The sequence below is a fragment of the Colletotrichum godetiae genome (assembly GCF_030913485.1).
Source record: "Colletotrichum godetiae strain CBS 193.32 chromosome Unknown BDP55scaffold_7, whole genome shotgun sequence".
NCBI lineage: Eukaryota > Fungi > Ascomycota > Sordariomycetes > Glomerellales > Glomerellaceae > Colletotrichum > Colletotrichum godetiae.
In genome coordinates this window covers 574,938-600,164 of record NW_026851255.1, presented here as the reverse complement: position 1 = coordinate 600,164, position 25,227 = coordinate 574,938, and the positions used below count along the sequence as shown (strand labels likewise).

The following is a 25,227-nucleotide window of genomic DNA, read 5'->3' as shown; positions in this document are numbered from 1 at the left end:
AACACACAATAGAATATTATATTGTTCGATCACAATTTGCGATTTATCTGCATCGAGGAGGAACCAAGATGAACAAGCGCTCAAGTTCAGGAGCGCTGCCACCGAGCAAGCGAAGACATACTGAAAGCGAAGCAATAGACTTGCTTCTCGATCACAGCGATGGTCTCATCAAATGTCTCCAAGCACTGACAAAGGCGAAGACAAGATCTTCTATACATCGCGAAGACTTGCAAAAGATCCGACAGCTTAGCAAGGTGTTACTGCCATCTTTCGAGGAGCTGGCTAGGGAAGGAGATACACAGGATCTAGAAAGCGGCGAGATTGATGAGAATGAGGTAAAGGCTTTCATGCCCTTTGATGCGTTGTCCAATTGTGTACTGACTTCAAAGGAGGAAAATGCATCGCATGAGAAGGGCGAATCCCTAATTACATCTAGGCAGACCCCAGCTGTCTCAGGGCCACCAATCCCGTCTTTCATCTTGGTTAAGCCATGGACGCCAGCAGATATTCCGAAGTCAATGCCACCTCTTCCTAAAATCACGAATCCTGTCCTGGAATTGGCGGCCTTCACCCATGTAGGCATGACCAAGCACAAATCGGATCTGAGTTACGACCGCCTTGAGTGGCTTGGAGACGCCTATGTCGAGTTGATCTCGTCTTCACTCATTTTTCAAACTTTTGGAGGCATGACAACGGGCCAGTGCTCGCAGATCCGAGAGCTTCTGATTCGCAATGCCAACCTGGGAGAATACTCAACGCACTACGAGCTTTTTGAAAGAGCCAACTTGCCGCCTGAATTCAAGCCCAGAGGCAACCAGCCGGCCGTGGCAAAACCACATGAGATCAAAAAGGTCCGCGGTGACTTATTCGAAGCATACGTCGCCGCCGTGGTTCTCTCCGATCCCACCAATGGTCTCACTCGAGTTGCAGAGTGGCTCAAGACACTATGGGCAACGACCATCAAGGACCAGATCAGGTCGGTTGCCAAGACGCCCGGACTGCAGACAGTCAAGGAGCTTGGCGCGACTGTGACCGAGGAGTCTAAACTACCCCCAAAGGTGCTTCTGAGCCAGATTATCGGGGCAAAGGGCATCAATATCCGCTACGAGGACTTGTCCAAGCCGAATAAGAAAGACAAGTACAACAATAAGCTGGCTCTCTTCACCGTAGGAGTCTTTCTTGACGGATGGGGCGAGAAGAACAAGCTCCTCGGAACCGGAAGCGACCTAAACAAGAAGGAGGCGGGCCAAAAGGCAGCGCAGATGGCACTGAATAACAAGAAATTGTTGAAGGTGTATCAGGATAAAAAGAAGGCTTTCCTGGATGCTCTTGGGGAGACGTAGGCGAGGTTAGAGTGAGGCGGTTGCACTATACCCATGATACCACTTTCAATTAAAGCGACAATTCACAAATTTGTGGCCAGCGTATGAATGATAATAAAATTGCCACAACCCAATGAGGAAGCTAACGTCCGAAGGTACGCATACGGGAATCAGCTCTTAGGATGGTCCGGTAGATAGAGCACATCAGAATACCAGATGAACAGGCAAGTGGGTGACAAAATGGGATGCCGCTCAATACCCACCTTATCACTCTATCTGCTATTCCTATTACCACTATTTTTCCTATGATTACTATTATTATCATTATATCTATATCAATATATTCTATATAGAACATGTGAAAGATAGAAATTGATAATGATAACAATAATGATAGAAAAGTTAATGGTAGGAAGGATAGAAATACTTCGTGTTGGGCGGCAAGTCATTGTGTCACCCACTTGACAGGGTGCACTCCGACTCGGACGTTCACTGAAGTGTTAGCCACACAAATCGTGTGGGTGCTCAACCTAGAAGCCGAGATGAGTAAACAGCCAGTTAGCTGCCCAATGCCGAACTACGATGGACCTCCATATCCGTAGACGCTATGCTGGGACCAGTAGGCCTCGGCTCAATATCAGCTCAGAACTTATACTGAAGTCTCAATTGACGGAACTCTAAATTGAGGACGAAAACCAAACAAGCGACAATGGAACATCCCTCACATCCAAGGCTGCCCGCATTTCACGTGCCTATATGTCTCTCTCGGCCGACAAGCAGATGCCGCAGACTACCGGTACCTAGCTTCAATCACACGCACAAGGGAGACAAGACGCGGGGATGATGGGAGTAAATTGCTAGTCGGGATCTCGGAGAAGCACAACCCCTGACAAGCCCGCGTCAGGCCCGCGCGCCCAGGTCCCACGTCCACTCTAAACTCCCCCAGGTGGTGCTGGGTTGGGGTCACAGTTGGTTGCGCGGGTGCGTTGCCGATGCGCGGGCTTCGCTGCGTCTGCGTTGCGTTGCGTGACCCGCGGCCGAGGCAAACACAATTTACCGGAAATCGCCCACACCTTCCGATGCTGCTAACATCGGCGCGAACCCCCCCCCAGTTGCCCTTCCTAAAGGCCCAATTTAGAGACAGCTGATTGCCGGTACCGAAATACCTTTGCATCATTGCCAGCACCCGCCATCGCCGCCGCTACTTTCTTGCTGCCCACCAGATCCCTTCTTTCTCTTTGGGCGACGAAGGGAAAGAGTCCCATGGCGAAGCTCTCACATAATGCATGTCAGCGTGCTGGATCTCTAACTCTTTCCCTTTCCCAGCACCTGTTGCTTCCCCATTCCGTTTCAGTTCCGGCTGCCAAGGTACCTCGCTCTACCGGCACATCCAGGTGATTTGCGGAACAAGGTTATCTGAGTTGCTATCTTCGCCTGGTGTTGTTGAGCCGAACCCAACCCCGACGCCAGAACACCTCGGATATACCCCCATAAACGAACGCGTCTTCCCTCCCTTTACCAACTAATCACATCGGTTCGGCCGCCTTTGAGAAATAGCCTTCTAGATGGCTGACTCCGTGGGTGAGTGCAAGCAAAACCTTACTATGCCTCCGTTGTGGAGAGAGCAATTCCCCGGCTAATTATGCGATTATGCCTTCTGTCTATAGATCGCGTGTTCGTCCATGCCTTAAATACCGTCAAGAAAATCCCCAAAACGGGGGCATCGCGTCCCCCGCCGTCCGACAGACTGCGACTCTATGGTCTTTACAAGCAAGCGATGGAGGGGGATGTCGATGGCGTCATGGAGCGGCCGACCTCGGCTTCCGGCATGCCAGCCGACGAGCTTCAACGCGAGAAAGACAAGTGGGATGCGTGGAACCTCCAGAAAGGACTGAGTCGGACGGAAGCGAAGAGAAGATATATCGAGGCGCTGATCGAGACGATGCACAAATATGCGACAACGCCGTAAGCCCATATACTCATCCTACTGTCACTGGAATCGCCTTTTGCGCATCGCAGCCCACTGACTCGTCACCACAGAGACGCAAAGGAACTTGTCTCGGAACTCGAGTTCGTATGGAATCAGATCAAGAACAACAGCCCCAGCTCGACCGACTCTTCACCGAAAGGCACAGGTTACACCGGCGAATTACGGCAGTTCCAGCCACCCCTGGCCGGATCCGAAGGCCCCCTGAAGGTTCTCAGCCCCATGAGCGAGGACGATGCCGCAGAAAGACATTCGGACGGAAGGATAGGCTACGACGATGACGATGAAGGGGACGCGCTTGTGCCGAGTAGCAACTGGTCTCGGAGTGTGGAGCGCGCGCTTGAGAAGCTGTCCGCCGAGGTCGCAGCATTACGAGAGCAAATAGCAACAGGAAGAGAGTGGAAGTCCAAGAAGTCACGAAGCTTCCCAGCCTGGCTACGATGGTTTACATGGATCGTCATGAAACATTTAGCTATCGATATGGTGCTGCTAGCCTTCGTCCTACTGTGGATGCGCAAGCGGAAGGACCGGCGACTGGAAGACTTGGTTCGGGCAGGGGTGAAGTTGATGCGGGAGTACGTGAGGAACGTCTTACCAGCCAGATGACAATTCTCTCTCGCGGGCGGTAAGGGAGGGCGAAGCTTTCAGGACCACTGAGACGGCATTGGCTCGATCAACAAAACTGCTGTTCGCTGATTGTAGCGACACCAGTCCGTTGAGTGTCTTCTCTGCCCTTCGCTCCTCAAGCTTCGGGGCTTCTTCGACAGCAATGACGCTTCCAAGTGTGTCTGGGAGTATCGGCATATGCTCTCATGACGGGCCGAATTCTGGCACCCCTTTGATTTGAACATGGGGATTGGCCTTACTGAGGGAATAGTCTGGACGGCGACGATAAAGAACTATCCCTTGAAGATGGACAGTCAAACCAGGATGACCCCCAAATGATTTCTCAAAGAAAGCCATCACATGGGAAAGCAGCTGCACATGCTGAGCCGAATGCAGCAGTTGGCTGAGTCTTCAGGCTAACGAGGCCGGAACCAATTGTACTGAACAATCCGTTCAAGGGATGTCCAGAGCTAGAACCGGCTTGATCATACAAATGTGATATCCTATAGCAAATAGTTGTAAATACAAAAACTTAGCGTTGCACTCTCATACCTCACCGCACTGACCTTAGCTTTACTCGACTTGAACATTTTACTGAGCTGGCGGATTCGAGAAACTTCAACATCCTACCTTACGGAAAAGCGAGAAAGAAGCAACGCGAACAGAGTCTCTGCGACGAAACTTGACTTGATCTTTTTTGTGCGTGCCGATTGAGATTCGAGCCAATTGCTGAAGCAGTAGGACCGGGATGTAAGTTCGAAGCCACCCTGAAACTGCGATCACAGGCGTGGGACCTCAACTTACCTTTACAGTCTTAGTCCCACCTTCCCAAGAAGTTCAACCTCAATCTTTCGTCCTCCACCTACCTCATCATTTTAGTCAATTCGGCGATCAGGTCACAACACTCCGAGCTCAACCTGAAATGCGGTCAAAGCCCAGCTGGACACACAGGATTATATAACGGTGGAGGATTCGTCGGCAAGATGCGAGAGACAACAGGTGATCTGTCGAAGAGACCTGGGAAGACAGGGACTGCTGGCGATTACACCGAAGAGGAGGAGGAAGAAGATATCCAACAAGCCGTGCCAGCCCTGGCGATGTTCGTTCCCTTAGAAGAGAGCCTCTTCGATCCCTTCGACGCTCCAGGTACTGAGATTGAGCGCATCAAGCTCGGCCAAAAGAACCTCGAAAAACATACAGCCGCCGTCGAGCAGAACCTTGTCTTTGTCTATGAGCGAGAGCACAAGCGCATCTTGAAGTTAGCGGAACAAGAGGAAGCGGAAAAGGGCTTCATTGAGACGCCCGCGGGTCTCATGCAGGGCGAGGAAGCACTCATCATGGAGTCAGTCCATGCCCCGATACCGCCCGGCGCCGATTACAACGACCGGCACCTGTCTACATACAAGCCTCCCGAGGCGCCGCAACAAGTGATGCCTCCTAGACCGTCAGCACTTCAATGGTCACTCTACAATGCTGGCCAGGCTGTGGGTCAACTGAACGGATACGCTGGCCACGCTCAAGAGCTCAAAGAAGCATATCAGGAAATGTTGAACGATGCACTCAAGGCATCGCCTGCCAATAATGGACACGAAGATGAGCCTGCTCGAAGCTAGAAGCGACGAAAGGTAGCTTGGGCCGCAATCGGTGGAATATCTGATGAAGACACTAGGGCAACAGGCGCTAGACCACCACAGACCTGAGGAGGATGGCCAACCGATAAAATCGCCGCCATTGGGAGATTTCCGGCGTATGACGGCGATGAGTCCGACAGGCGTTTCGTATACATACGCAGTGTACATGCACATCACGAGATATCCGTAAAAATGCACGAACTATCTACTTCTAAGTCTCGTCGTCATCATGATATGTAACGACCGGCGGTAAGAGGCAGCGGTCATTGAAGAAATCTCCCATGCTTCCATAAACGGCGTCAAAAAGCTTCATCTAGGTACACTAGATAGAGGAAGGCTCGATCAAGCATTCTTGCGAAGCTCAAGCTCACCTACGATAAGTGTCCATACAATTTAAAGTGAAGAGGAAAAAGAGAAAGAGGCGCTCTGCGACGAAATTTTCCGCAGACTAAATGGTGCTCAGCGGAGTTTCTTGCTGCCTCAGGCGACGAGTAAGCTCCCGGGATGGTCGACCAATCACGGTTGATGTAAATTAATCGCGATTTACGCACTAGCGCCACCAAATCCCCATGGTCCGGGACAGAAGAGCAGTTCCCTCCCGACGTCAACGATTGAATATCAACCCGCCTCTCACCTAAACGCCCTCCCCCGTTTCGTCAGACTCTCAATCCGTCAAGGCGACACGATGCTGCGGCATTCATTAGCACGTTCGGCTTGGCGGACTGGCAAGCAGGCCGCCAATGCCTCGCGAACTTTTGCTACAACAGCTCGCAGGAATGCCGAAGTCGAACTGACTGTTGGTAAGGACGAACCCGCCCTTGCGAGGGGCTCAATTGGTTTCTACCAAGATTACTGACAAGATCTATAGACGGAAAGAAGGTTTCGGTCGAAGGTGAGCTGCAATGTGGCCGCATCCGAGGATTCCTACTCACGATCTTCTAGCCGGCTCCGCCCTGATTCAAGCTTGCGAAAAGGCAGGCGTCACAATTCCTAGGTTGGTCCAGCCATCGATAAACAAACTGTATGGCATTTATTAACTCCTGAACAGATATTGTTACCATGAGTACGACGCCCTTTTCGATCGATTCGATGACCGCCACGAGGAATGACCCCCGACTGACAAATACAACAGGAAGCTTGCGATTGCCGGTAACTGCCGTATGTGCTTGGTCGAAGTCGAACGTGCACCGAAGCCCGTAGCTTCCTGCGCATGGCCCGTCCAGCCTGGTATGGTCGTCAAGACCAACTCTCCCATCACACACAAGGCCCGCGAGGGTGTCATGGAGTTCCTCCTCGCCAACCATCCTTTGGACTGCCCTATCTGCGACCAGGGTGGTGAGTGCGATCTCCAGGACCAGTCGATGCGATACGGTGGCGACCGTGGCCGCTTCCACGAAATTGGCGGCAAGCGTGCCGTCGAGGACAAGAACATTGGCCCCCTCATCAAGACTTCCATGAACAGATGTATCCACTGCACAAGATGTGTGCGTTTCTCCAACGATATTGCCGGTGCCCCCGAGATGGGCTCTTTCGGCCGTGGCAACGACATCCAGATCGGTACCTACCTTGAGAAGAACCTCGACTCCGAACTTTCCGGCAACGTTATCGACCTGTGCCCCGTTGGTGCCCTCACCTCGAAGCCTTACGCTTTCCGCGCGAGACCTTGGGAGCTGAAGCACTCCGAGTCCATCGATGTCCTCGATGGCTTGGGATCCAACATCCGCGTCGACTCCCGTGGCCTCGAGGTCATGCGTATCCTTCCCAGACTCAACGACGACGTCAACGAAGAGTGGATCAACGACAAGACTCGTTTCGCCTGCGACGGATTGAAGACCCAGAGATTGACCATGCCTTTGATCCGCCGTGAGGGCAAGTTCGAGCCCGCCGACTGGGAGCAGGCCCTCATGGAGGTTGCCAATGCCTACCACCACATCCAGCCCAAGGGCAACGAATTCAAGGTCATCGCCGGTGAGCTGACCGAGGTTGAGTCTCTGGTTGCCATGAAGGACCTCGCCAACAAGCTCGGCTCCGAGAACTTGGCCCTCGATATGCCCAACGGAAGCAAGCCTGTCGCCCACGGTGTCGACGTTCGCTCTAACTACTTGTTCAACTCTCGGATCTACGGTATCGAGGAGGCTGACGCCATCCTCATAGTCGGCAGCAACCCCCGCCACGAGGCCGCTGTCCTCAACGCTCGTATCCGCAAGCAATGGCTTCGCTCTGACCTCGAGATCGGCGTCGTCGGCGAGTCCTGGGACTCAACTTTCGAGTTTGAGCATCTTGGTCTCGACCACGCCGCCCTGAAGCAGGCTCTTGCCGGACCCTTCGGCAAGAAGCTCCAGGCTGCCAAGCGCCCCATGATTGTTGTTGGCTCTGGTGTCACTGACCACGTTGACGCCAAGGCCTTCTATGAGACCATTGGTGCCTTCGTCGACAAGAACGCCGCTAACTTCATCACCCCTGAGTGGAACGGTTACAACGTTCTCCAGAGAGCCGCTTCCCGCGCCGGTGCCTTTGAGGTCGGCTTCACCACCCCCTCCACCGAGGTTGCCCAGACCGCCCCCAAGTTCGTCTGGCTCCTTGGTGCCGACGAGATCTCTGAGAAGGACATCCCCAAGAACGCTTTCGTTGTCTACCAGGGTCACCACGGTGACCGCGGTGCCCAGATTGCCGACGTTGTTCTCCCCGGTGCCGCCTACACCGAGAAGGCCGGTACCTACATCAACACCGAGGGCCGTGTCCAGATGACCCGCGCCGCCACCTCCCTGCCCGGTGCTTCCCGTACCGACTGGAAGATTGCCCGTGCCATCAGCGAGTTCCTCGGTGCTCCTCTGCCTTACAACGACGTTGCCCAGCTCCGTGACAGAATGGCCGAGATCAGCCCGGCCCTGGCGGCCTATGATGTGGTTGAGCCTGTCGCTCTGCAGCAATTGAGCAAGGTTCAGCTTGTTGACCAGAACAAGGGCACCAAGGCCAGCGGTACACCATTGAAGAAGGTTATCGAAAACTTCTATTTCACAGACGTCATCTCAAGAAGGTATGCAGCTCAGAAGACGCCCTTGCTAGTATTGGTAGAAATATCTAACACGCACATCCAGTTCACCGACAATGGCTCGCTGCTCTGCAGCCAAGGCCAGTGGCAGCCCCAAGACCAACTTCATGGCACCAGGCATGGAGGAGGACAGGCCAATGGGCCAGATTGCGTACGGAGCATGAGGAACAGACTGTACGACTACGACCGTAGAGGGAGGAGGATGAAGATGAAGAAGAAAAGAGAGTTCCTTTGTTTGGGATGGATGCATTGCTTGTATATAATAGCACGCGCGGGTAGAGAGTGGCGGGCAGTTGAAGAAAGTAAATACCTTCATATCTCTTGTGTCTCGTGATGCCGTTGTCGATGTTGCTTCCAGTCGTCCCAAAATCAGCCTGGCGTTTGGATCAATTCTGTTGTCAGCGTGAAGCCACCGGATCGATCATTGTTTACGTGTTGTGGGATCGAATCGCATAGCTACCTATGTAGGTGGGTGATAAGATGATTTGCTGCTGTTGTGCCCTTAGTTTCTATTCCATTATTATACTTATCATCCTATTTAGTTCTATTTTTTTCCCCCTTTAAACTCTCCATTCTCTATATGTTTCTGTATTGATACATTTCGAGAAGCTCCCGTTCTTATTTCCATTCCTATCATTACTATCCCCACGTCTGTTCTCCATATTCTCTGCTTCTTATAGATCCCCCTAGTCATATGCTCTCAGAAGTTTTGTCCGTAGCAGGAAGGGGACATTGTGGTAAAACTTCGGATTGGACTTTCACCATGTCGGCCAATTGTCAGCGATTTCAAAACAGCGTCATAATACCATTATGTGGTCCCATCGGAAGCAATTACAGGTCGTGAATAGGAATATATATATCTATGAGCTACAGCTGCACTGAATAGCCCTCTTCAACTTGGGCACATCTCCAACCCACCGCTCCTCCTCTGCCTTGTCACCCTTGTACTCCTGACCGTCAGTCTCCTGTCCATCCCAGCTCTCCTCAAAGGGATGCAACGCCATCTGCACAACCCTCCTCAGCACATCCCTCTCGCTATCCTTTTCAACCCGCTTGATAATCTCATCAAGCACCCAGCCACGCGGCACAAAGTTGGGGTTCACAGCCTTCATAGCCTTCTCCCGCTCGACATCCTGACCGTCTTCGCCCCAGTCTTCGACGACGCGGGCGCGCCACTTATCCAGCCAGTTCCCGACATCAGACCTGCCCTTGGCCTCGCTGCCAGTCGTCGCGCCCTCGGCGTGGAAGAACCGCGCAGCCATCTCGCGGCGGGCGTCTTCGGTAGCAATATCCGATAGCTTGACGGAGCTGAGACGTCGGAAGAAGTGGTTGAAGTCCAGCTCGTGGGTCTCCATGGTATCCAGCAGCCCGCTAAACAGCTCGTCAAAGTCGCTTTCCTTGAAGTTCTTGAGACCGACGCGCAGCGTCATGAGGCGCTTGTACTCGGCCATGAAGAGCGCCTTGTACTCCTCGCCAACCTGCATGATGAGCTTCTCGGCCCGTCCGACAAGGACTTCGGACTCGCTCTCCTCGACGCCGTCCTTGACGAACTTATCCTCGTCCACGCCGGCTCCTGCGCCGATGAGCTCGCCAAGCGCCTCGCCGAAGCGGACAAGGTTCCACCAGATAATAGTAGGCTGGTTACGGTAGCTGTACCGCAGGAGGTGGTCGTCATGGTTGGGCGTGTAAGCCGGATCAAAGTTGTCCATGAACGCAAAGGGACCGAAGTCGATGCTCAGGCCCGCGATGGAGGTGTTGTCCGTGTTCAGCACGCCGTTCATGAAGCCGTAGGCCTGCCATTTGGCGACCGTGAGGGCGTTGCGGCGGGCGACTTCGCGGAAGAGCCGGGTGAAGCGGTTCTCGGCTCCATCGTCTGGGCCCTGGGTTTCTGTTGCCGGGACGCCGCGCGCGGGCTCGTGGAGGGAAGAGTCGGCGGGTTTCTCGGGGTTCTCGAGGCGGGCGGGGAGCTTCTCCCAGCCACCGAGGACGTCTTCCGCGACGTAGGTTGCCAGCGTACGGAGCATGGCGCGGTCTCCTCTGGCGCGGGGGAGATCAAAGTTTCCCAACCGGATCCAGGATTGCGCAAAGCGCAGCACAATCGCACCCGGCTCGACCGTCTCTCTCCTGACCTTGACGTTGGGCAACAGCGTCAGAGACAGCGCGCGCGTGCTGGGGATTCCGAGGGCGTTGAGGGCCTCGGAGACGACGAACTCGCGGATACTCGACCTCAGCACCGCCTTGCCGTCTGCAAACCGCGAGTAAGGGGTGATACCCGCGCCCTTGAGCTGCAGCTCATACCGGGTCTTGGTCTCCGGGTTCGTCGTCTCGAACAGCGAGATCGCTCTTCCATCACCCAGCTGACCGGCCCATTGCCCAAACTGGAAGCCGCCGTAGCACTGCGCCCAGGGGTACCCGCCCTCAAGCTTCTCCTCGTCCCAACCGTGTAACCTGTTCCCCGCGACGGTCTGCTTGAAGTCCTCTGTTTCTTCGTCGCCTTGTTTGATCCCGATATCGCGCATCGCGGCCGGGCTCACGGCGAGGAGCTCCGGGTTCTCGGTGGTCTCGGGGCGGACCCAGGTGAAGGCTGCGTTGCGAACGCCGCGCGGGGCGATTTGGTCGCGCGGGGTCTTGTGGGAGTCGGCTGGCGTCGGGAAGATTGCGTCGGGCGGGAGGGAGGATGTGTAGGTCCATGTCTTGGGGAGCTCGCCTATCGGGAGGCCTTGGTAGGATGTCGTTGTTGGCATTGCGCCTGCGCCGGCGCCGTTGGAGAGTTGGGCGGCCATGATGGTGGGGGGTTTGATGATAGCTCTTGGGACGGCTCGGCGGGAGAGCAGTCTCGAGAGCATATACGCGGATTTTGAGGTTCACTTCAATGTGAGGTGCAATACAGAGTCAACAAAATCTATTCACACGAAGAGAATGGGGGTATCATATGCAAGTGTACATGAGACGTGATTAGGGAAAACGTGGTGGAGGGGTCATTCGGTAATGATGATCCGTAGTGTGTAAGTCAGCACTGAGTCGGCGATGAGGGACTCTCGGAGCTTCAAGTGGCGGTTCCCAAAAAATCTACGCTGACTAAACCAAAGATGCGGGCACCTGGATAGAAAGAACCTCGGCGTCCACATTGACGGTCGCCGATGGCAACAACCACCGATCCCGGAGACTATTAATCATCCAGATATCAAATATCTAAAAAACTCGAACTTCGAAATCCTCTTCGGTCCCCGCTCCAAGATCCGAAGGGGACGTAGACCCTGAGGATAAGGTACCTTAAGTTCACGGTCCGAGTCCCGGCCGGCGCTGCACCTCATGCCCAGGTGCATCACGCAACAGCTCCCACACTGTCGTCACCATTGGCGTCACCGCCGCACTGCGAGTGAGAACGCAGCCGCCCCCAAACTCCCCGCCGCCGTCCCGGGAATCCAGCACGCCCTGGCAAACAGCTCCAATTGGGGCAAGTGGGGTGAGGAGAAGGAAGTTCCAATTCCAGCCCATTGCAGCAGCAGCAAGTTCCGAAGAAAAAAAAAACGCCTCCCTTTGACACACTGGGAAAGAAGCTCCCCAGTTTACCAGTGTTTACCAGTAGGTAAAAGCACGACTTTGAGTGATGTCAATTGGACGTCTCGGCTGTTGATGGCCGATGCAGGCGGGGGAAGCATGTTTTCCCCTGCAAGTTTGCTATTACTGCATGTCATCGAAACAGAACTCGATGAATGAGCTGAAAGCACCAGTGCCTTTGAGTGTCTCGTCCTCGTCCCATCCCATCGTGCTGATAACACAACCATCACCCCCTCACCTCATAGCTCCTCCCATCTGAAGATACCAGCAGAAGGCCGTCGGATTAGAAATACAAACCCCTGGTCCCGGCCCATCACTACCCGTCTGCTTCGAAGCTATCTTTTATCATCCCCTTCATACACTGCCGTATGTTCTTGACGAGACACTCATCAAGACTCTGCTCAACGCTGCGTCCTCGTCCCATATTGCCCCTCATCGCTTCTCAACATCCCCAAAAACGCACAATGAACTCGATCTTATCCACCTTCACGCCCGATGCTTCGGGAACTCCTCCCAAGCAGGTGGAGTACATCCCATGGCTTACCCTCAACGATGGCAACAAGATCCCAATGGTGAGTCTAAATCTCCAAGTGAAAGGGACTTCCGTTCCTGCGGGAAGATCTACCCGTTCGGCAATGCATGTCAGCGCCAGGTCCCAGGGGCATTCCAGCTCAATTTTAATCTTAATAACAAAATTGTCGCATCGCCCGTCAGCTTACTCCAAGAAGACGTCTCATACTGACGTATCGGTAGCTCGGATATGGCCTGGGTACTGCCAACTACAAGGCTGGCGGGGCCAGCTTTGACAAGAAGATCGTCGACAACACCGTCATGGCGATCAAGGCCGGGTACCATCATCTCGATGGCGCCGAAGGTATGTGCAGCTTTTGATTGATCACCCACCCCATCCATAGATCATCACATTTAACAGGTTCCCCCAGTATATGGAAACGAGGAAGAGTTCGGCGCAGCCATCAAAGAGGCTGGCGTGCCAAGGGAGAAGCTCTACGTCACCGCCAAAATCAGCGGGACCAAGAAGCAGGACACCGAAGAAGCCTTCGCCACCACGCTGAAGAAGCTCGATCTCGAGTACGTGGATCTCTACCTCATCCACGCGCCCTTTTTTGCAGACTCGGACGAGGAGCTGCAGCAAAAGTGGGCGGATCTCGAGGCCATCCAGGCCAGTGGCCGCGCGAAGAGCATCGGGCTCTCCAACTTTTTGCAGCCGCATATCGAGGCCATCTTGAAGACGGCCAAGGTCCCGCCTGCGATCAACCAGATCGAGTTCCACCCTCATCTGCAGCACGGCGATTTACTGGAATTCCACCGCAAGAACAAGATTGCCGTGTCTGTCTATGCTCCTTTGACGCCCATCACTTCGAATATCGATTCACCCGTCAGAACTATCTGGGCCAACTTGGCCAAGAAGTACGGCGTGGCCGACTCTGTCATCGGACTTCGATGGTGCATCGATCAGGGTCTGATTGTCATCACCACTTCTTCCAGGGAGGACAGACTGCAGAGCTACTTGAACCATATTCCCGCTATCAAGCTTACTCCCAAAGAGGTGAGCGATATCTCCGAGGCTGGCAAGACCAAGCACTTTCGCGGATTTTGGAAGGCCAAGTTTGAGGATGATGATACTCGATGAGTTCGATGACATCCCCGGGTCTGCACCGCTCACTGTAGCAAGAGAGGGTGTCTCTAGTAGTGTTAGTGGTAATTAGTAATTATGAACGTCGTTCGGACAAAAGTTCTCAACAATTTCTAGTCAACACTTGCAGATACTATTGCGTGAAGTGTAGGCCAGGGGTTTGGTGTAGGAATCATTGTGCTTTATTTGCTTCCTTCAATCCCACTCATAGCTCATCGTCAGACTCAGTCTCGCTGCCGGCAGGTGGCGGCGGTGCCTTTGGCGCTGCCTTCTTTCTTGCAAAAGGCAAATCCCTCTTCGCAGGAGGCGCTTCCTTTTTCGCAGGCGCGGCAGCAGCCTTTGGCTTGGGCGGTGGTGATACTTGAGACCGTGTGTGCTTACTGGGCGCTGGTGCTGCCGGCTCTTCATCGTCATCTTCACTCGCCGTCTCGTCCTCATCCTCAGTTGTGTCGCGCTGCTGGTCTGACAGGTCTGCAGCCTGTTCCTTGACTTCATCAATATCCATTTTGCCCTCACTTTCCTCTGACGAATCAGCATCCTCAACAGGCGCGAGAGCGGTCTTCCTCTTGCCCGGCCTCGACTTGGCGGCCGCATGGCCTCTTACCGCGGCCTGGGAGCTCTGCTGTACCTGCGCTAGCCTCTCCGGCTCGACGGATGCAGAAGCAAGTAGCTTCTGCTGCTGGCGGATCTTGACCTTCTTCTCGTTGAGCAGGTCGCGGAACTTTTCGAGCAGTTCCGACTCGTCAGCCTCCTTGGCCGCGACTAGCTCGTCGAGTTGAGCTTTGAGCTCCCGCACAGAGTCTTCGAGCTTGCTTGCTTTCGCAGTCGTCGAAGCTAGAGCTTCCTTGGCCTCATTGGCTGTCTGCGCCGAGAGCGCACACCAGTCGAATAGCTCAATGAGCTCGCGTGGGCTGTGGCTCAATTCGATGGCGCCGAGCCGTTGCTAGATTCACCAGCCCGTCAGCCCAGCCCGGTCACCCACCCGGAAGGTAACAAGGCTGGAACGCGAAAACTTACTGTAAACTCATTCCCCTTTTTTCGAATAGTCAGGGTGAGAACTGACTCGTTTTCCACAGAGGCAATTGCTTCAACGCCATCGGCCGGTTCTTGTCGCAAGACGGCATTCAAAATAGCGACCCATTCTTCCTCAGACACTGGACTGTTCTTGACGCGTAGTGATGCGACTTTATCGTGACGCACTACCAGGGAAACCCTACCATTAGCTTTTTTCAAAAATTTACGTATAATAAGAGGTGGATGAGTTCGGTGCATGAAACAGGCGTCCGGCCAAGACCCCACTCTCCCGGGCCGCGGTGATCGTCGGCCAGGAAGGCGGGATGACGAGCGTTTGGAACTTGGAACTTGGAAACTCACGAGAAACGGCATATGGCTCCACGCCATCTGTTCCCACCAACTTGACATCTAGTGCCTTTGACCTGGTTGGCGTGGCCTGGACGATGACAAAAGCGCCTTCACTGTCTGACCGGGGAAATCGGAGAACGTGGCCGGATGCCATGACTAGGTGTCTCGACCGATGTAAACTCGACAAAAGAATCGGTTGCTTCCCCCCTTGCGTGCCACGGGAATGAGCTGAAGGTTCGATGTAAGTGGCAGTTGCAACCCCGGTTGTAAGGCCCGAGAGTTGGTTCGGGCTGTCGTCGGAAAGTTTCAGTAAGTGCGTAATTATTTGGTTCCAAGGGTTGGAATCTAAATTGCAACTACTCTGGCTCGAGGGAGATTCCTGGTTGGACGGAGGTTGAGACAGAGCAGTCCGGGAGAGTGAGACTGAGACTGAATAGCCAGAGTTGGTAGTTTGTTGATTAAATACAGTGAATTGAGTGTGGCTTCATCTGAACCGTGAGGGTCCTCGAGGGGTCCTGGGGTTGAGAACGCTAGGCAACTATGGCGCTCAGACAGGCAGCAGAAGGGGGGGGGACTGTGCAACGCCTCAGGCAGCCTGGACCTTTTGGCCTTGGTATTGAGACGTAAGTTCGGGACGGGGAGGGGGTACGGAGGTCGTGGGAGGGCACGGAGAGCGGGAAAAGTAAGGCAAGGCAGTCAGCAATTGTTTTGGTGCTTTTACTTCGCAAGGAAGGTGAGGTCAGGTGCTGTCAACAAATAAACAGGAAGCTACGGAGATGACGGCTTTGTGTTTGGACCTATTGCCTGTGGGATGAACCGGAAGAGAGAGCCCAGAGAGAGAAATCACCGGTCAATATTACTTCGCCCTGGTAAACCATAGACTCTCGATAACTTCTTTTCTCTTGCCCTTGGTGGAAATCGATAGGAAAGGCAGCACTAATTATAGCCTGATGCCTCCATTTTCTCCCTAAACTACCAGCCTCTCGTTGCTGCAATCGCCGTTGGCTGAGCTCACCTCCATGCCCTTAGGTACAAGACGAAGGGTGGAAAGGGCTGTCGCGCCTCCAACGCGTCAGGATCGTGCAAGTGCAACCGTCCCCGCATACATGTGCTCGTCGTCCAATCAGTACACCATCTGATGTCCCCGCTGAATCACGTGGCTCACCCTGGGAAAAATTATGATTCACTGGAGAGCCCTGGACCCCCGGTCTGCACCCTCCCAAGTCTCCCACCTGTTCTTTCCCCGTCTGTTGTCCACCCCGAGCATGACTCTCTCTACGGAGTACCTCGAATGTCCCGCAGAAAAATAACGGACCCAGCTTGTCTAGATCGTCCCTTTCTCTTCCACTCTCTTACCGTCCCTGCCCTGCCGGCCTAATTATTTACTCCCTTCTGTTGTCCCAGCACTCAGAGAGACCAAGAAAGACGATAGTGGATTGTCAATCAAGCTTAAGAAAAAAGAAGAAAAGAAGAGACACCCGGAGCGAAAAGGGGGGAATGTGAGAATCGTATAACACACACACACTCACCGGTCCCTGATACCCCCAATTCTGTCACCCTCGTGCCTGCGGAACACCTCACACGGGATACGTAGCTCAGTGGGTTTGCCCACACCTGCGCGCAATACCAGCCACCCAGCTGTCCACCACACCACCCACTACGTTGCGCTGTGCTGCACCACGCTGCCCACGCACCACTCGTACTGGACCCAGCCCACCATCTGCCCGGCCCGACCTACCACCTCGCTTTGTTTGCCAGGCCCGATCCATCAACCCCAGCTTCCCAGCCATTTTTGCTACACCTCATCCAACAAGAAGGGCAAATCCAGTCTCTCCCCCGACACTCACGACTGCCCTGATCTCATTCTACTCCAGCACAACCCTCGACGAACGTCACGCTCGACATCTTTGGACCCTGTTTCTGTTCCTCTTGCGCAATCAATCGCCCCTTACGAGGAACCTTTCTGGATCACCTCCACTTGCTCTGCCTCTGCACCTGTTTGCATCTCTTGCAATTCTTCCTACCAGTAGCCCACAGACACACTACTTCGCACACTACTACGCACATTCCCGGAAACGACGATACTTTACTCGACTCAAAACAATCCAAGCCGCCATTTCTACGCCTTACCACCACCACGACAAATCTTTTTGCGCCCCCCGCGACGCCCAAATACTGTCAAACAACATTGCTTGCGAACACTATCTCTGCCTCCAAGGTTATGCCGGGCCGGGGCTGCTGTTATTGTTGACGATATGATCTTGCAACATTGACAAGCAGAAAAGCGCTGTCGGGAAGTCTTTTGCGATACGACCACGGCCTTCTCGGACCCAATTCAATTCTGCGCTCCCCCAAACAAAGAAACCTACCGAAAACATGGAACCTTTACGCCTCAAGCCACGCCAGCCGGCGGCGGAACCCGACATTGAAGACTGGGACGATGACGATTTCCAAATCGACACCGACGATCTGACATTCCGCACCGCCTCTACCGCTACTACCCTTCCTCCCACACGACGCGACTCTGCGTCTTCACATGTTTCCCTCCGTTCCGACCTCGAATCTATTCTGGACGAAGAGACTCAAGTGCATGTCCCGGGCGACGACGAGAAGTCGACCCTCGACGCCATCGCCGCTGCTACACAGGCCGGCATTCCGATACCCAAAAATGTGCCTTCTTCCGCTTTAATGGGCGGTACTATTAAGCGACTTGGTGGACGAAAGATCAAGAAGATCATGCAGGACGATTGGGAGGATGATCTGGTTCTACCAGACTCGGCTCAGGGCCTTCGCATCAAACCTCAGGACGGCTCCAGATTCCCCGACGCTCTTCGACAAGTCAGCGGCGGCTCGAATCAGACCAGTCCAACCAAAGCTATGAAGACTCCTCCGGCGGTTTCGATGCTGGACCGGAGAGAGTCGACGGAATCAAGGACGAGCACGTTATCAGGGGCTCTCAACTTGGAGAAGTTCCGTGACAACGACGACGATGATGATTTCTTTGGCGATGGATCGGAAACTATCAAAGTATCAAAGACTCGCCCACCTAAGCCCATTTCACTTATTACGCCACCGACCCCTCAAAAGATTGACAAGCCTTTGGACGATGATTTCGAGAACGACTTCGAATTGCCCTCGGACGGCAAGTTGAGGCTCTCTACTAGAAAAGACATCCCCAAGACGCCGTCAAACCAGGCAGATGATCTGGACTGGGGTGAGGGTAGCCTAGGCACCCGATTTGGAGGCACTCGAAGAGACGCTCGTTCGAATAGGAGCTCGTCTGTCTCTGCCATGAGCCCTAGCGTATCGAGCTCATTCACCGCGGAGAGCGAAGATGAGATGTTTGATGGCCTTGTACTTCCCAGTGGCCCCGTCAACTTTGGCGAGAGATTGAGCCGTAGGAAACTCAGTCGCTCTCCTGTACGTCCCGTGGAAGAAGAGCCTCCAAACCTCAAGACTCCTCAACCGCGCGAGCCAGAGCCTGAAGACATGTTTGATGGCCTTGACGTGGGTGATGGCGACGTCTTCAATTCGGGAAAGCTTACTCTCCATCGCAATATTCGTGTCAACGCAAACCGCCCACCGAGCCCTCAGAGGCCCAAGACTGCGATCTCATTGACCTTCACCAACAAGGCTACTCCATCACGGCTCCCTCGGCCTAGCCATGAGCGTCATGAGCGAACTCAGTCTGCCTTGGAGCCTGTGTCCGAGAGTGGTGGTCCTATCTTTGCTCGTACGCGAAGATCTCAGTCTCGCATGGGTCACCAATCTCAGTCTTCCGTCACGAGCATTCATAGCATGCCGACTCCCACAACACCTTCTCCATCGAGCTCTTTGCTCCCCTCGACGCCACGCAGGCGAGAGCTTGGTGCTAGAACCTCGACGACTTCGCTGCGTAATGAGCCGACGACTACCAGCACGCAGTTGCTTAGATTTAAGCGATCTCTGCCTGCAATGAGCAGCTCTCACTCACCGGCAAAGACCATGTCCCGATTTGAACGGCCACCATCTAGGACAGATGGTCGTCCACCTTCCTCAATGCGGCCCAAGACTCCTACTGAGAGATCTCGACCCGCTGTGGAAAGCTTCGCTGCCCAGCAACGACGCCCCTTTCTCCCTGCTGGGGCCTCACAATCCCAGTCGCAGCACGTGACTGCAAAAACTTCTCGCAGCTTCCGCCGCCACGATTCCGAGAACGCTCTGGACTTGCGGCCGACCTCGAGGGCATTTTCCAGGTCGACAATGCGGTCGCCGAGTCCGAAGAGAACAAACCGTCATTCGGACCATATTACCCGCGACGGTTTGTCGTTCCGTACACTTACCAAGCCAAACCGAACCCGGAACTTTGGTGATGGGCATGAGTTGGATGGATTTGACGACTTGCCTACTTCGGCTCATTCAGAGGCGAAATTTGTCCGACAACCTGTCAAAGCACCGCTTCGCAACAAGCTCTACCAAAATGTGCTTCCTGATCGGACCACCACGCCCTCCCCGGCACCTTGCTCCCCTGCGAAGGGTGATTACACGCCCCATTTCGCCCGCGATACCCAGGCTAGCCGAATTGCTCGGGAGACCTCGCTTGCTCAACGAGCTCCATCAGGCCCACTGGCACCTCTCACCACGTCGCGCGTTTCCCAGCTGTCGTCCAGGAACAATTTCAATCCCGGACTACCACAGGCGACGGTGCGGTCGAAAAAGAAGAGGAACCTTCCCCAATTGAAGCCTCATCTAATTTCCAACATGAATAAGGACAAGACTCCGCAACGTAAGTGCACTAGCCCAAAGGATTGCACACCGATATACTGACAACCCTGCAGATCTTCAGGGCATGTTCTACAACCCCGACACCTACCGTTGGGAAGGCAACGAAAATGTCTTGAACGCGTTCGACCCACCCGCCTCGTCCCCGTCACCAACATCGATGCCGCCGCACGTGGTACGAGATAGGGAAGCTTCTTCAACACCTCGGCCGGCTCTGATCACGAACATAAGCCACACGAAGGGCGTGCAGGTCGTTGGTGGCATGGTCTTTGACCCACAGAACATGTGCTGGCTCAAGCTTGGTCCACAGACAAACACCAAGTCAGAGATACCCGACCCTATGGACGGCTTCAATGCTTTGGATGACGACGAGGACGTTTTCAAGGACATTCCCGATCTTGACGACAACCAAGGCGACTCCAAGGAACCCGGCCGCGTCAGCGAAGTTAAGGACGAGTGGCTTGTCGGGGAAGAATTCGATGTCGGTCCTGAATTCGTCCGGAGACAGCGCGAGGAAGAAGACCGATGGCGAAAGAAATGCGAGAAGTGGCTCGGCGTGGGAGACAGTGACCGCGAAGCTGCCAGATGGGCAATCCGCGACATCCTGCTTCATCAGAGGGCTGCCCAGTAGACCTCACCTCACCAACAGCATTCTACTCTGGGTGGCATTTTATGCTTTTTTCTTCATACATTATTACTTTAATACCCCTGGCGTCATGGCGAACGACAGGGCGATCTACGACGACGGCGTTTTGGGAGAAGTATTACGACGAACAACATTTACGACGATTCCAGTGACGACTTTCTGGACTCTTCTTTGTGTACAACATACTCCTACAAAAAGTCTTGAATAGGATTCATGACATACGGCTTTTACGACGAAAAGAGGTCTGGCAGAGGAAATGGCACGCCGACTTTATGACAACAGATGATTTGGGATTCGGGACTCGATACCATCCAGACCCGAGCTGGATAAGAGGGTTTATGACCATAGTGGAGGAAAGGATTGCTTTGATTCCTGCACTTTTGTACAATGCTTTTTTATCTTTACGATGGCTTTTTGTGGTTGAGGAGGTTGAGCATGAGCCTTCCTTATTCTGCTGATGCAGTCAAGGATTGGCTGGGTGGTGTGTCATCTATCTTTTGATGATGATGGACACTTTGACGAAAAGCTCTGCTTAGACTCATTTTTTTTTTGGCTTCGGCGTATTGGATTAGCAATAACCCGATCTTCTTTTCTGAATTCTCTTCGAGACCAGCTGGCTGGATAATTTTCTTGACATGGATGTGAAAGGCTTCTTTTTCATTTGGCTGAAGCAAACGACGAGCACGATGAATGACGGCGACAGCGACGACCGTGACAACGGCCCTATCCACTGTTCGATATTCTTGTTCGATACTTTTTTTTATTTCCCAAAAACCTTTTTTGAGCTCCGACTCCATTTAGTAGTAATAGGTAATTATAATGCAACAACCCTAACAACAACAACAACAACAACAACAACAACGACAACAGACAGAGGATTCGTTTCGACTTCGATCCCTGACAAGATGCTTCTTTGTCTACTACACAAGATACACTCAAAAAGATCCCAACCCTCGTTCTAGTTCATCCCTTTTTTTCTCATTCCTCGTCCTTTTATTTCGCAGACTTCTTCTCCTTCTTTTGCTTAGGGCTCTTGCTCTTGGGGCTCTTTTCCGGCGCGGCCGAGGTGGAGGTCACTTTCTTCTGGGCCGGATTCCTCTCAGCCTTCTTCTCCTTGTCGGCCGCGGCGGCCTTTTGCTTGCTCTTGTCCTTCTTCTCGGGCGTCTTCTCCGCGGGCTTCTCGACCTTTTCGGTCTCAGCGGCGCTCTCGGCTTCAGCCTCGGAAGCTGAAGAAGCAGCAGACTCCTTCTTGGCGGCGGAGGCAGCCTTCTTCGCCTTGGCAGACAGGGCGTTGGGGTCGAGACCGCGTCTGCGCATGGCGTTGCGCTTAGCCTTGAGGACGTACTCCTCATCCTCATCCTCGTCGAAGCCGCCGAAATCGTCGCCCGACTTGCCGCCGGCGTTGGACTCGTCGTCGGTGGTGATGGGGGTCTTGTCGACGACTTCGCCGATGGAAGAGGCGGAGCGGTCCCTGTCGGCCTTTGCGGGGGTGGGGCCAATCTTTTGGAATTTGGCGACGAAGAAGCCGTCGACGTTGTAGGTGTGCGGGTAGTAGCGGCGAGTGAGCTTGAGGGAGGGATCGAACTTCTTGCCCATGTAGGAGGTGAAGCCCTCGCGACCGAAGGGGAGGTTGGTGTCAACGAGCTTGACATTGGGGCGTCGGGAGAGGGCGTATGCTACGACGGACTCGCTTTGAGGTTGTTAGTATGGCTGTAATGAGAAATGAAAAGGAGATGGGGGTGTGCTTACTTCTCCTCGACTGTGACGGAACATGTAGAATAGACAATGTAACCTCCAGTCTTGCTGTGGTGGTTGACAGAGTCAATGGCGGCAAGAATAAGCTGCTTCTGCATGTGCGGCAGCAGCATGAAATCCCTCTCCGTCTTGTTGGTCTTGACACTGGCATCCTTTGCAATGACACCGGTACCAGAGCAAGGGGCATCGAGAAGGACACGGTCGAAGCCGCCCATGGGCTTGGGGAACTCCCTGGCGTCGTAGTTTGAGACAACGACGTTGCGGGCGCCGAGGCGGTGGATGTTACCAATGAGACCCTTAGCACGCTGCTTGCTGGGATCGTTGGCGACGATGACACCAGTGTTCTTCATCATGGCGGCCATGTGCGTCGTCTTACCGCCGGGAGCGGCGGCCATATCCAGCACGCGCTCGTTCTCCTGCGGCTCGAGGGCCATGACGGGCAGGAAAGAGGAGGCGGCCTGGAGGATGTAGTAGCCGGCCAGGTACTCGGGCGTGGCACCGAGGGGCACGTTGCTCTCAAAGATTTGGAGGCCGACCTTGGACCACTTGCCGACAGGCTCGAGGGTGACGCCACGGCCGATGAGGGCCTGGGCGAGGTCTCTGCGGTGGGTGCGGAGGGTGTTTGTGCGGATGACGACGGGACGGGCCGACTCGTTGGCCTCGAAGAAGGCGAACGCCTCACGGGGCGAGAAGAGGGAGAAGAGCTTCTCGGCGAGGTACTCGGAGTAGCCGTAGTAGGCGCAGATGTCCTTGAGGAGCTGGGAGACATACTCGGTGCGAGAGCGGCCCTCCTCGTGGAGCTTCGCAAAGTCGTCAAGCACTCTGATGTTTTCCGTGATTCTCGTTCTCAGAAGTTGCAGGTCGGGCGCGAGGAGCGTCTTGGTCTTGGCGGCGAGCTCGTCGTCCGAGTCGTCGTCGAGGATGTGCGGCTTGTCGCCGTCAATGTTGGTCTGCATGCCCATCTCCTCGAGTTCGGCCTGCGCGTCGGCGTCCTCCTCTGCCTGCTTCTGGTCGAGTTTCCATGCGAGACCCTCAATGTTGGCCTTTGTGAGAATATCCTCGGCGTCCGAGTCGTCTTCGTCCTCTGAGAACATGTGCTTTCCGCCGCCGCCGCGCTCCTCTTCTGAGTCGTAGACGGAATCGTCGTCAGAACCATCTATGAAGTCGTCTCCCAGCTTCTCAGCAGCCTCGAGGTCGGAGAACTCGTCGACCTCGTCATCGTCGCTCATGTCGGAAGGGGCACCCTCAAAGTCGCCGGCATCGTCGTCGTCTGACATCTCTTCGTCCGAGTCCTCGACGGGCTGGGGAGCCTTCTTTCCTCTGCCGTTGGCGGCCTTGGGCGCAGGCTTTCCAGCCTTGATGTCGTTGCGCTTTTTCGCATCCTGCTTCTTCGCCGCGGCGGCATTGGCCTTGGTCGCCGCTCCTCTTCTCCTCCTCTTGACCTCGGGGGCCTCGACGGGTTCGACTGGCAGACCGGCCTTGCGCTTCAATCTTGCGAAATGCGCCTCGGACAGGGGTTCGGGCGCACCCTGCTTCTTCATACGATTTCCGACACCCATTTTGGTCGATCAATTCGTATCGAAACTTGGGTATCTGAGGGTGGGAAGAAAGGGTATCGAAGAAGGTAAAAAATTCGAGATATACGGTACCGCCTAGTTCAAAGTCGATCGCCGCTGCACTCAGAAAGAAAAAAAAAAGTTCCTTCACTTGGGATTAGAAGCGGTCCCCCCACCGAAACTTTTTCCTATCGCGCACTGACCAGCCCCGATAAGATTGACCGATAAAGCCACGCCGCCACTGGCCGCCCAGACGAGCGGTCGAAGCTCCACACCCCAGCTCAGTCCGCCCCGCCATCCCTCTTCAGTGCGTCAACTCTACCAGAGCAAGCGGGCAGACACCAGAAACACCGGACGAAGTCATTTCCAACGCCTTACCTCCAGCCGATCATCTAGTAATTAAGCCTCCGCAGACAGTCCTCACTATATCTCACCCAACCTATAGCTCCTGAACTCAAACCAACGACTTGAGCAACCTCGACCTGGCAAACTTCCCGAAAGCGCGCCACATAGCTTAGCAAACCGCAACGATGGCCGAAGTCGTATTCGCAAGACAGTTCCTGGCGACTTTGGAGTCGCGCCCGGCGAAGCTGTCCGCCGATCATGTCGAGGATCCCAAGAATTTCCCGGCCCGCCCTCCTGTAAGCCTTATCCGCATTAGTGAAGCGTTTGTAGCTATGGGTAGCTAACGTCATGTAGTACATCCTGCCGAAGATGCCCAAGGCCATGAGCAAGCCCTCGAACCTTGCGCCGGGCCAGGAACGCAGTGTCAACGTCACCCTCAAGTCCCTGCGCAACCCTCCCTTGGATATCAAGCTGTCCTCCCAGCCGCTCAACACCTCCATCCTCGACATTAAGACGGCCGTCGAGGCGGAGTCACGGATACCTGTGGACAAGATGAAGCTGCTGTTCAACAAGAAGCCGGTGCCAGACAGCAAGGTGTTGAAGGACTTGCTTACGGACAACCAGGCATCTCTCGAGTTCTCCGTCATGGTTATTGGAGGAGCTGCTGCAGTCAAGCCTGAGCCTAGCGCTGCGGTCGCGCCCAACACTACTGAGGAGGACATTGGAGAGGCGGCATTGGACACGGACGAATTCTGGAGTGATCTCAAGGGCTTCTTGTTGCAGAGGCTCAAGCACGAGAAAAAGGCGGAGGAGCTATCAGGGCTGTGGCGCTCAACCTGGCAAGCGCAGAAGAAGTCATAACAAAGAAAATCACGATGGACGAGACTTGAGCATAGGTAATGGTCTAATAAAGAAGTGATTTTGTCGTCGTTATTGGGCAACAACAAGAATGCTCTGCATTCCGGCATGAGATGTTTTCCTATGGCACT

At 54.2% G+C, this 25,227-nt stretch overlaps 10 protein-coding genes across 10 annotated transcripts; 7 read left to right on the top strand and 3 right to left on the bottom strand.

The window, feature by feature from the left end:
* Positions 1-357: 357 nt before the first annotated feature.
* On the top strand, positions 358-1,343 carry BDP55DRAFT_691299 (RNase3 domain-containing protein; the record flags this gene model as incomplete). Its single annotated transcript, XM_060576951.1, has 2 exons — positions 358-372; positions 393-1,343. The coding sequence occupies 2 exons, from the start codon at positions 358-360 to the stop codon at positions 1,341-1,343; spliced, it is 966 nt and encodes a 321-aa protein (XP_060433551.1).
* A 1,350-nt stretch (positions 1,344-2,693) lies between these two features.
* On the top strand, positions 2,694-3,934 carry BDP55DRAFT_380983 (acyl CoA binding protein-domain-containing protein). Its single transcript, XM_060567159.1, has 3 exons — positions 2,694-2,903; positions 2,990-3,287; positions 3,363-3,934. The coding sequence occupies exons 1-3, from the start codon at positions 2,888-2,890 to the stop codon at positions 3,913-3,915; spliced, it is 867 nt and encodes a 288-aa protein (XP_060433550.1). The 5' UTR covers positions 2,694-2,887; the 3' UTR covers positions 3,916-3,934.
* A 532-nt stretch (positions 3,935-4,466) lies between these two features.
* BDP55DRAFT_651809 (uncharacterized protein) lies at positions 4,467-5,933 on the top strand. Its single transcript, XM_060574080.1, has 2 exons — positions 4,467-4,665; positions 4,728-5,933. The coding sequence occupies exon 2, from the start codon at positions 4,899-4,901 to the stop codon at positions 5,526-5,528; it is 630 nt and encodes a 209-aa protein (XP_060433549.1). The 5' UTR covers positions 4,467-4,665; positions 4,728-4,898; the 3' UTR covers positions 5,529-5,933.
* A 173-nt stretch (positions 5,934-6,106) lies between these two features.
* Positions 6,107-8,913, top strand: BDP55DRAFT_651804 (uncharacterized protein). The gene is made up of 6 exons (XM_060574079.1): positions 6,107-6,346; positions 6,415-6,438; positions 6,489-6,540; positions 6,595-6,609; positions 6,679-8,583; positions 8,645-8,913. Exons 1-6 carry the CDS (start codon positions 6,232-6,234, stop codon positions 8,760-8,762), a joined length of 2,229 nt encoding a protein of 742 aa, XP_060433548.1. The 5' UTR covers positions 6,107-6,231; the 3' UTR covers positions 8,763-8,913.
* A 545-nt stretch (positions 8,914-9,458) lies between these two features.
* BDP55DRAFT_725267 (uncharacterized protein) lies at positions 9,459-11,381 on the bottom strand (the record flags this gene model as incomplete). The annotated part of the gene is made up of 1 exon (XM_060578997.1): positions 9,459-11,381. The coding sequence occupies one exon, from the start codon at positions 11,379-11,381 to the stop codon at positions 9,459-9,461; it is 1,923 nt and encodes a 640-aa protein (XP_060433547.1).
* Positions 11,382-12,623: 1,242 nt separating this feature from the next.
* BDP55DRAFT_725266 (aldo/keto reductase) lies at positions 12,624-13,810 on the top strand (the record flags this gene model as incomplete). Its single annotated transcript, XM_060578996.1, has 3 exons — positions 12,624-12,731; positions 12,913-13,033; positions 13,101-13,810. The coding sequence occupies 3 exons, from the start codon at positions 12,624-12,626 to the stop codon at positions 13,808-13,810; spliced, it is 939 nt and encodes a 312-aa protein (XP_060433546.1).
* Positions 13,811-14,018: 208 nt separating this feature from the next.
* BDP55DRAFT_725265 (uncharacterized protein) lies at positions 14,019-15,329 on the bottom strand (the record flags this gene model as incomplete). Its single annotated transcript, XM_060578995.1, has 3 exons — positions 14,019-14,756; positions 14,831-15,012; positions 15,188-15,329. 3 exons carry the CDS (start codon positions 15,327-15,329, stop codon positions 14,019-14,021), a joined length of 1,062 nt encoding a protein of 353 aa, XP_060433545.1.
* Positions 15,330-17,258: 1,929 nt separating this feature from the next.
* BDP55DRAFT_380813 (cytokinesis regulator) lies at positions 17,259-20,798 on the top strand. The gene is made up of 2 exons (XM_060567158.1): positions 17,259-19,940; positions 19,993-20,798. The coding sequence occupies exons 1-2, from the start codon at positions 17,552-17,554 to the stop codon at positions 20,565-20,567; spliced, it is 2,964 nt and encodes a 987-aa protein (XP_060433544.1). The 5' UTR covers positions 17,259-17,551; the 3' UTR covers positions 20,568-20,798.
* Positions 20,799-21,367: 569 nt separating this feature from the next.
* On the bottom strand, positions 21,368-24,013 carry BDP55DRAFT_651794 (NOL1/NOP2/sun family-domain-containing protein). Its single transcript, XM_060574078.1, has 2 exons — positions 22,332-24,013; positions 21,368-22,272 (listed from the first exon to the last, which is right to left on the bottom strand). The coding sequence occupies exons 1-2, from the start codon at positions 23,894-23,896 to the stop codon at positions 21,576-21,578; spliced, it is 2,262 nt and encodes a 753-aa protein (XP_060433543.1). The 5' UTR covers positions 23,897-24,013; the 3' UTR covers positions 21,368-21,575.
* A 192-nt stretch (positions 24,014-24,205) lies between these two features.
* BDP55DRAFT_651792 (cell-cycle control medial ring component-domain-containing protein) lies at positions 24,206-25,141 on the top strand. Its single transcript, XM_060574077.1, has 2 exons — positions 24,206-24,534; positions 24,593-25,141. The coding sequence occupies exons 1-2, from the start codon at positions 24,424-24,426 to the stop codon at positions 25,097-25,099; spliced, it is 618 nt and encodes a 205-aa protein (XP_060433542.1). The 5' UTR covers positions 24,206-24,423; the 3' UTR covers positions 25,100-25,141.
* The last annotated feature ends 86 nt before the right edge of the window (positions 25,142-25,227 follow it).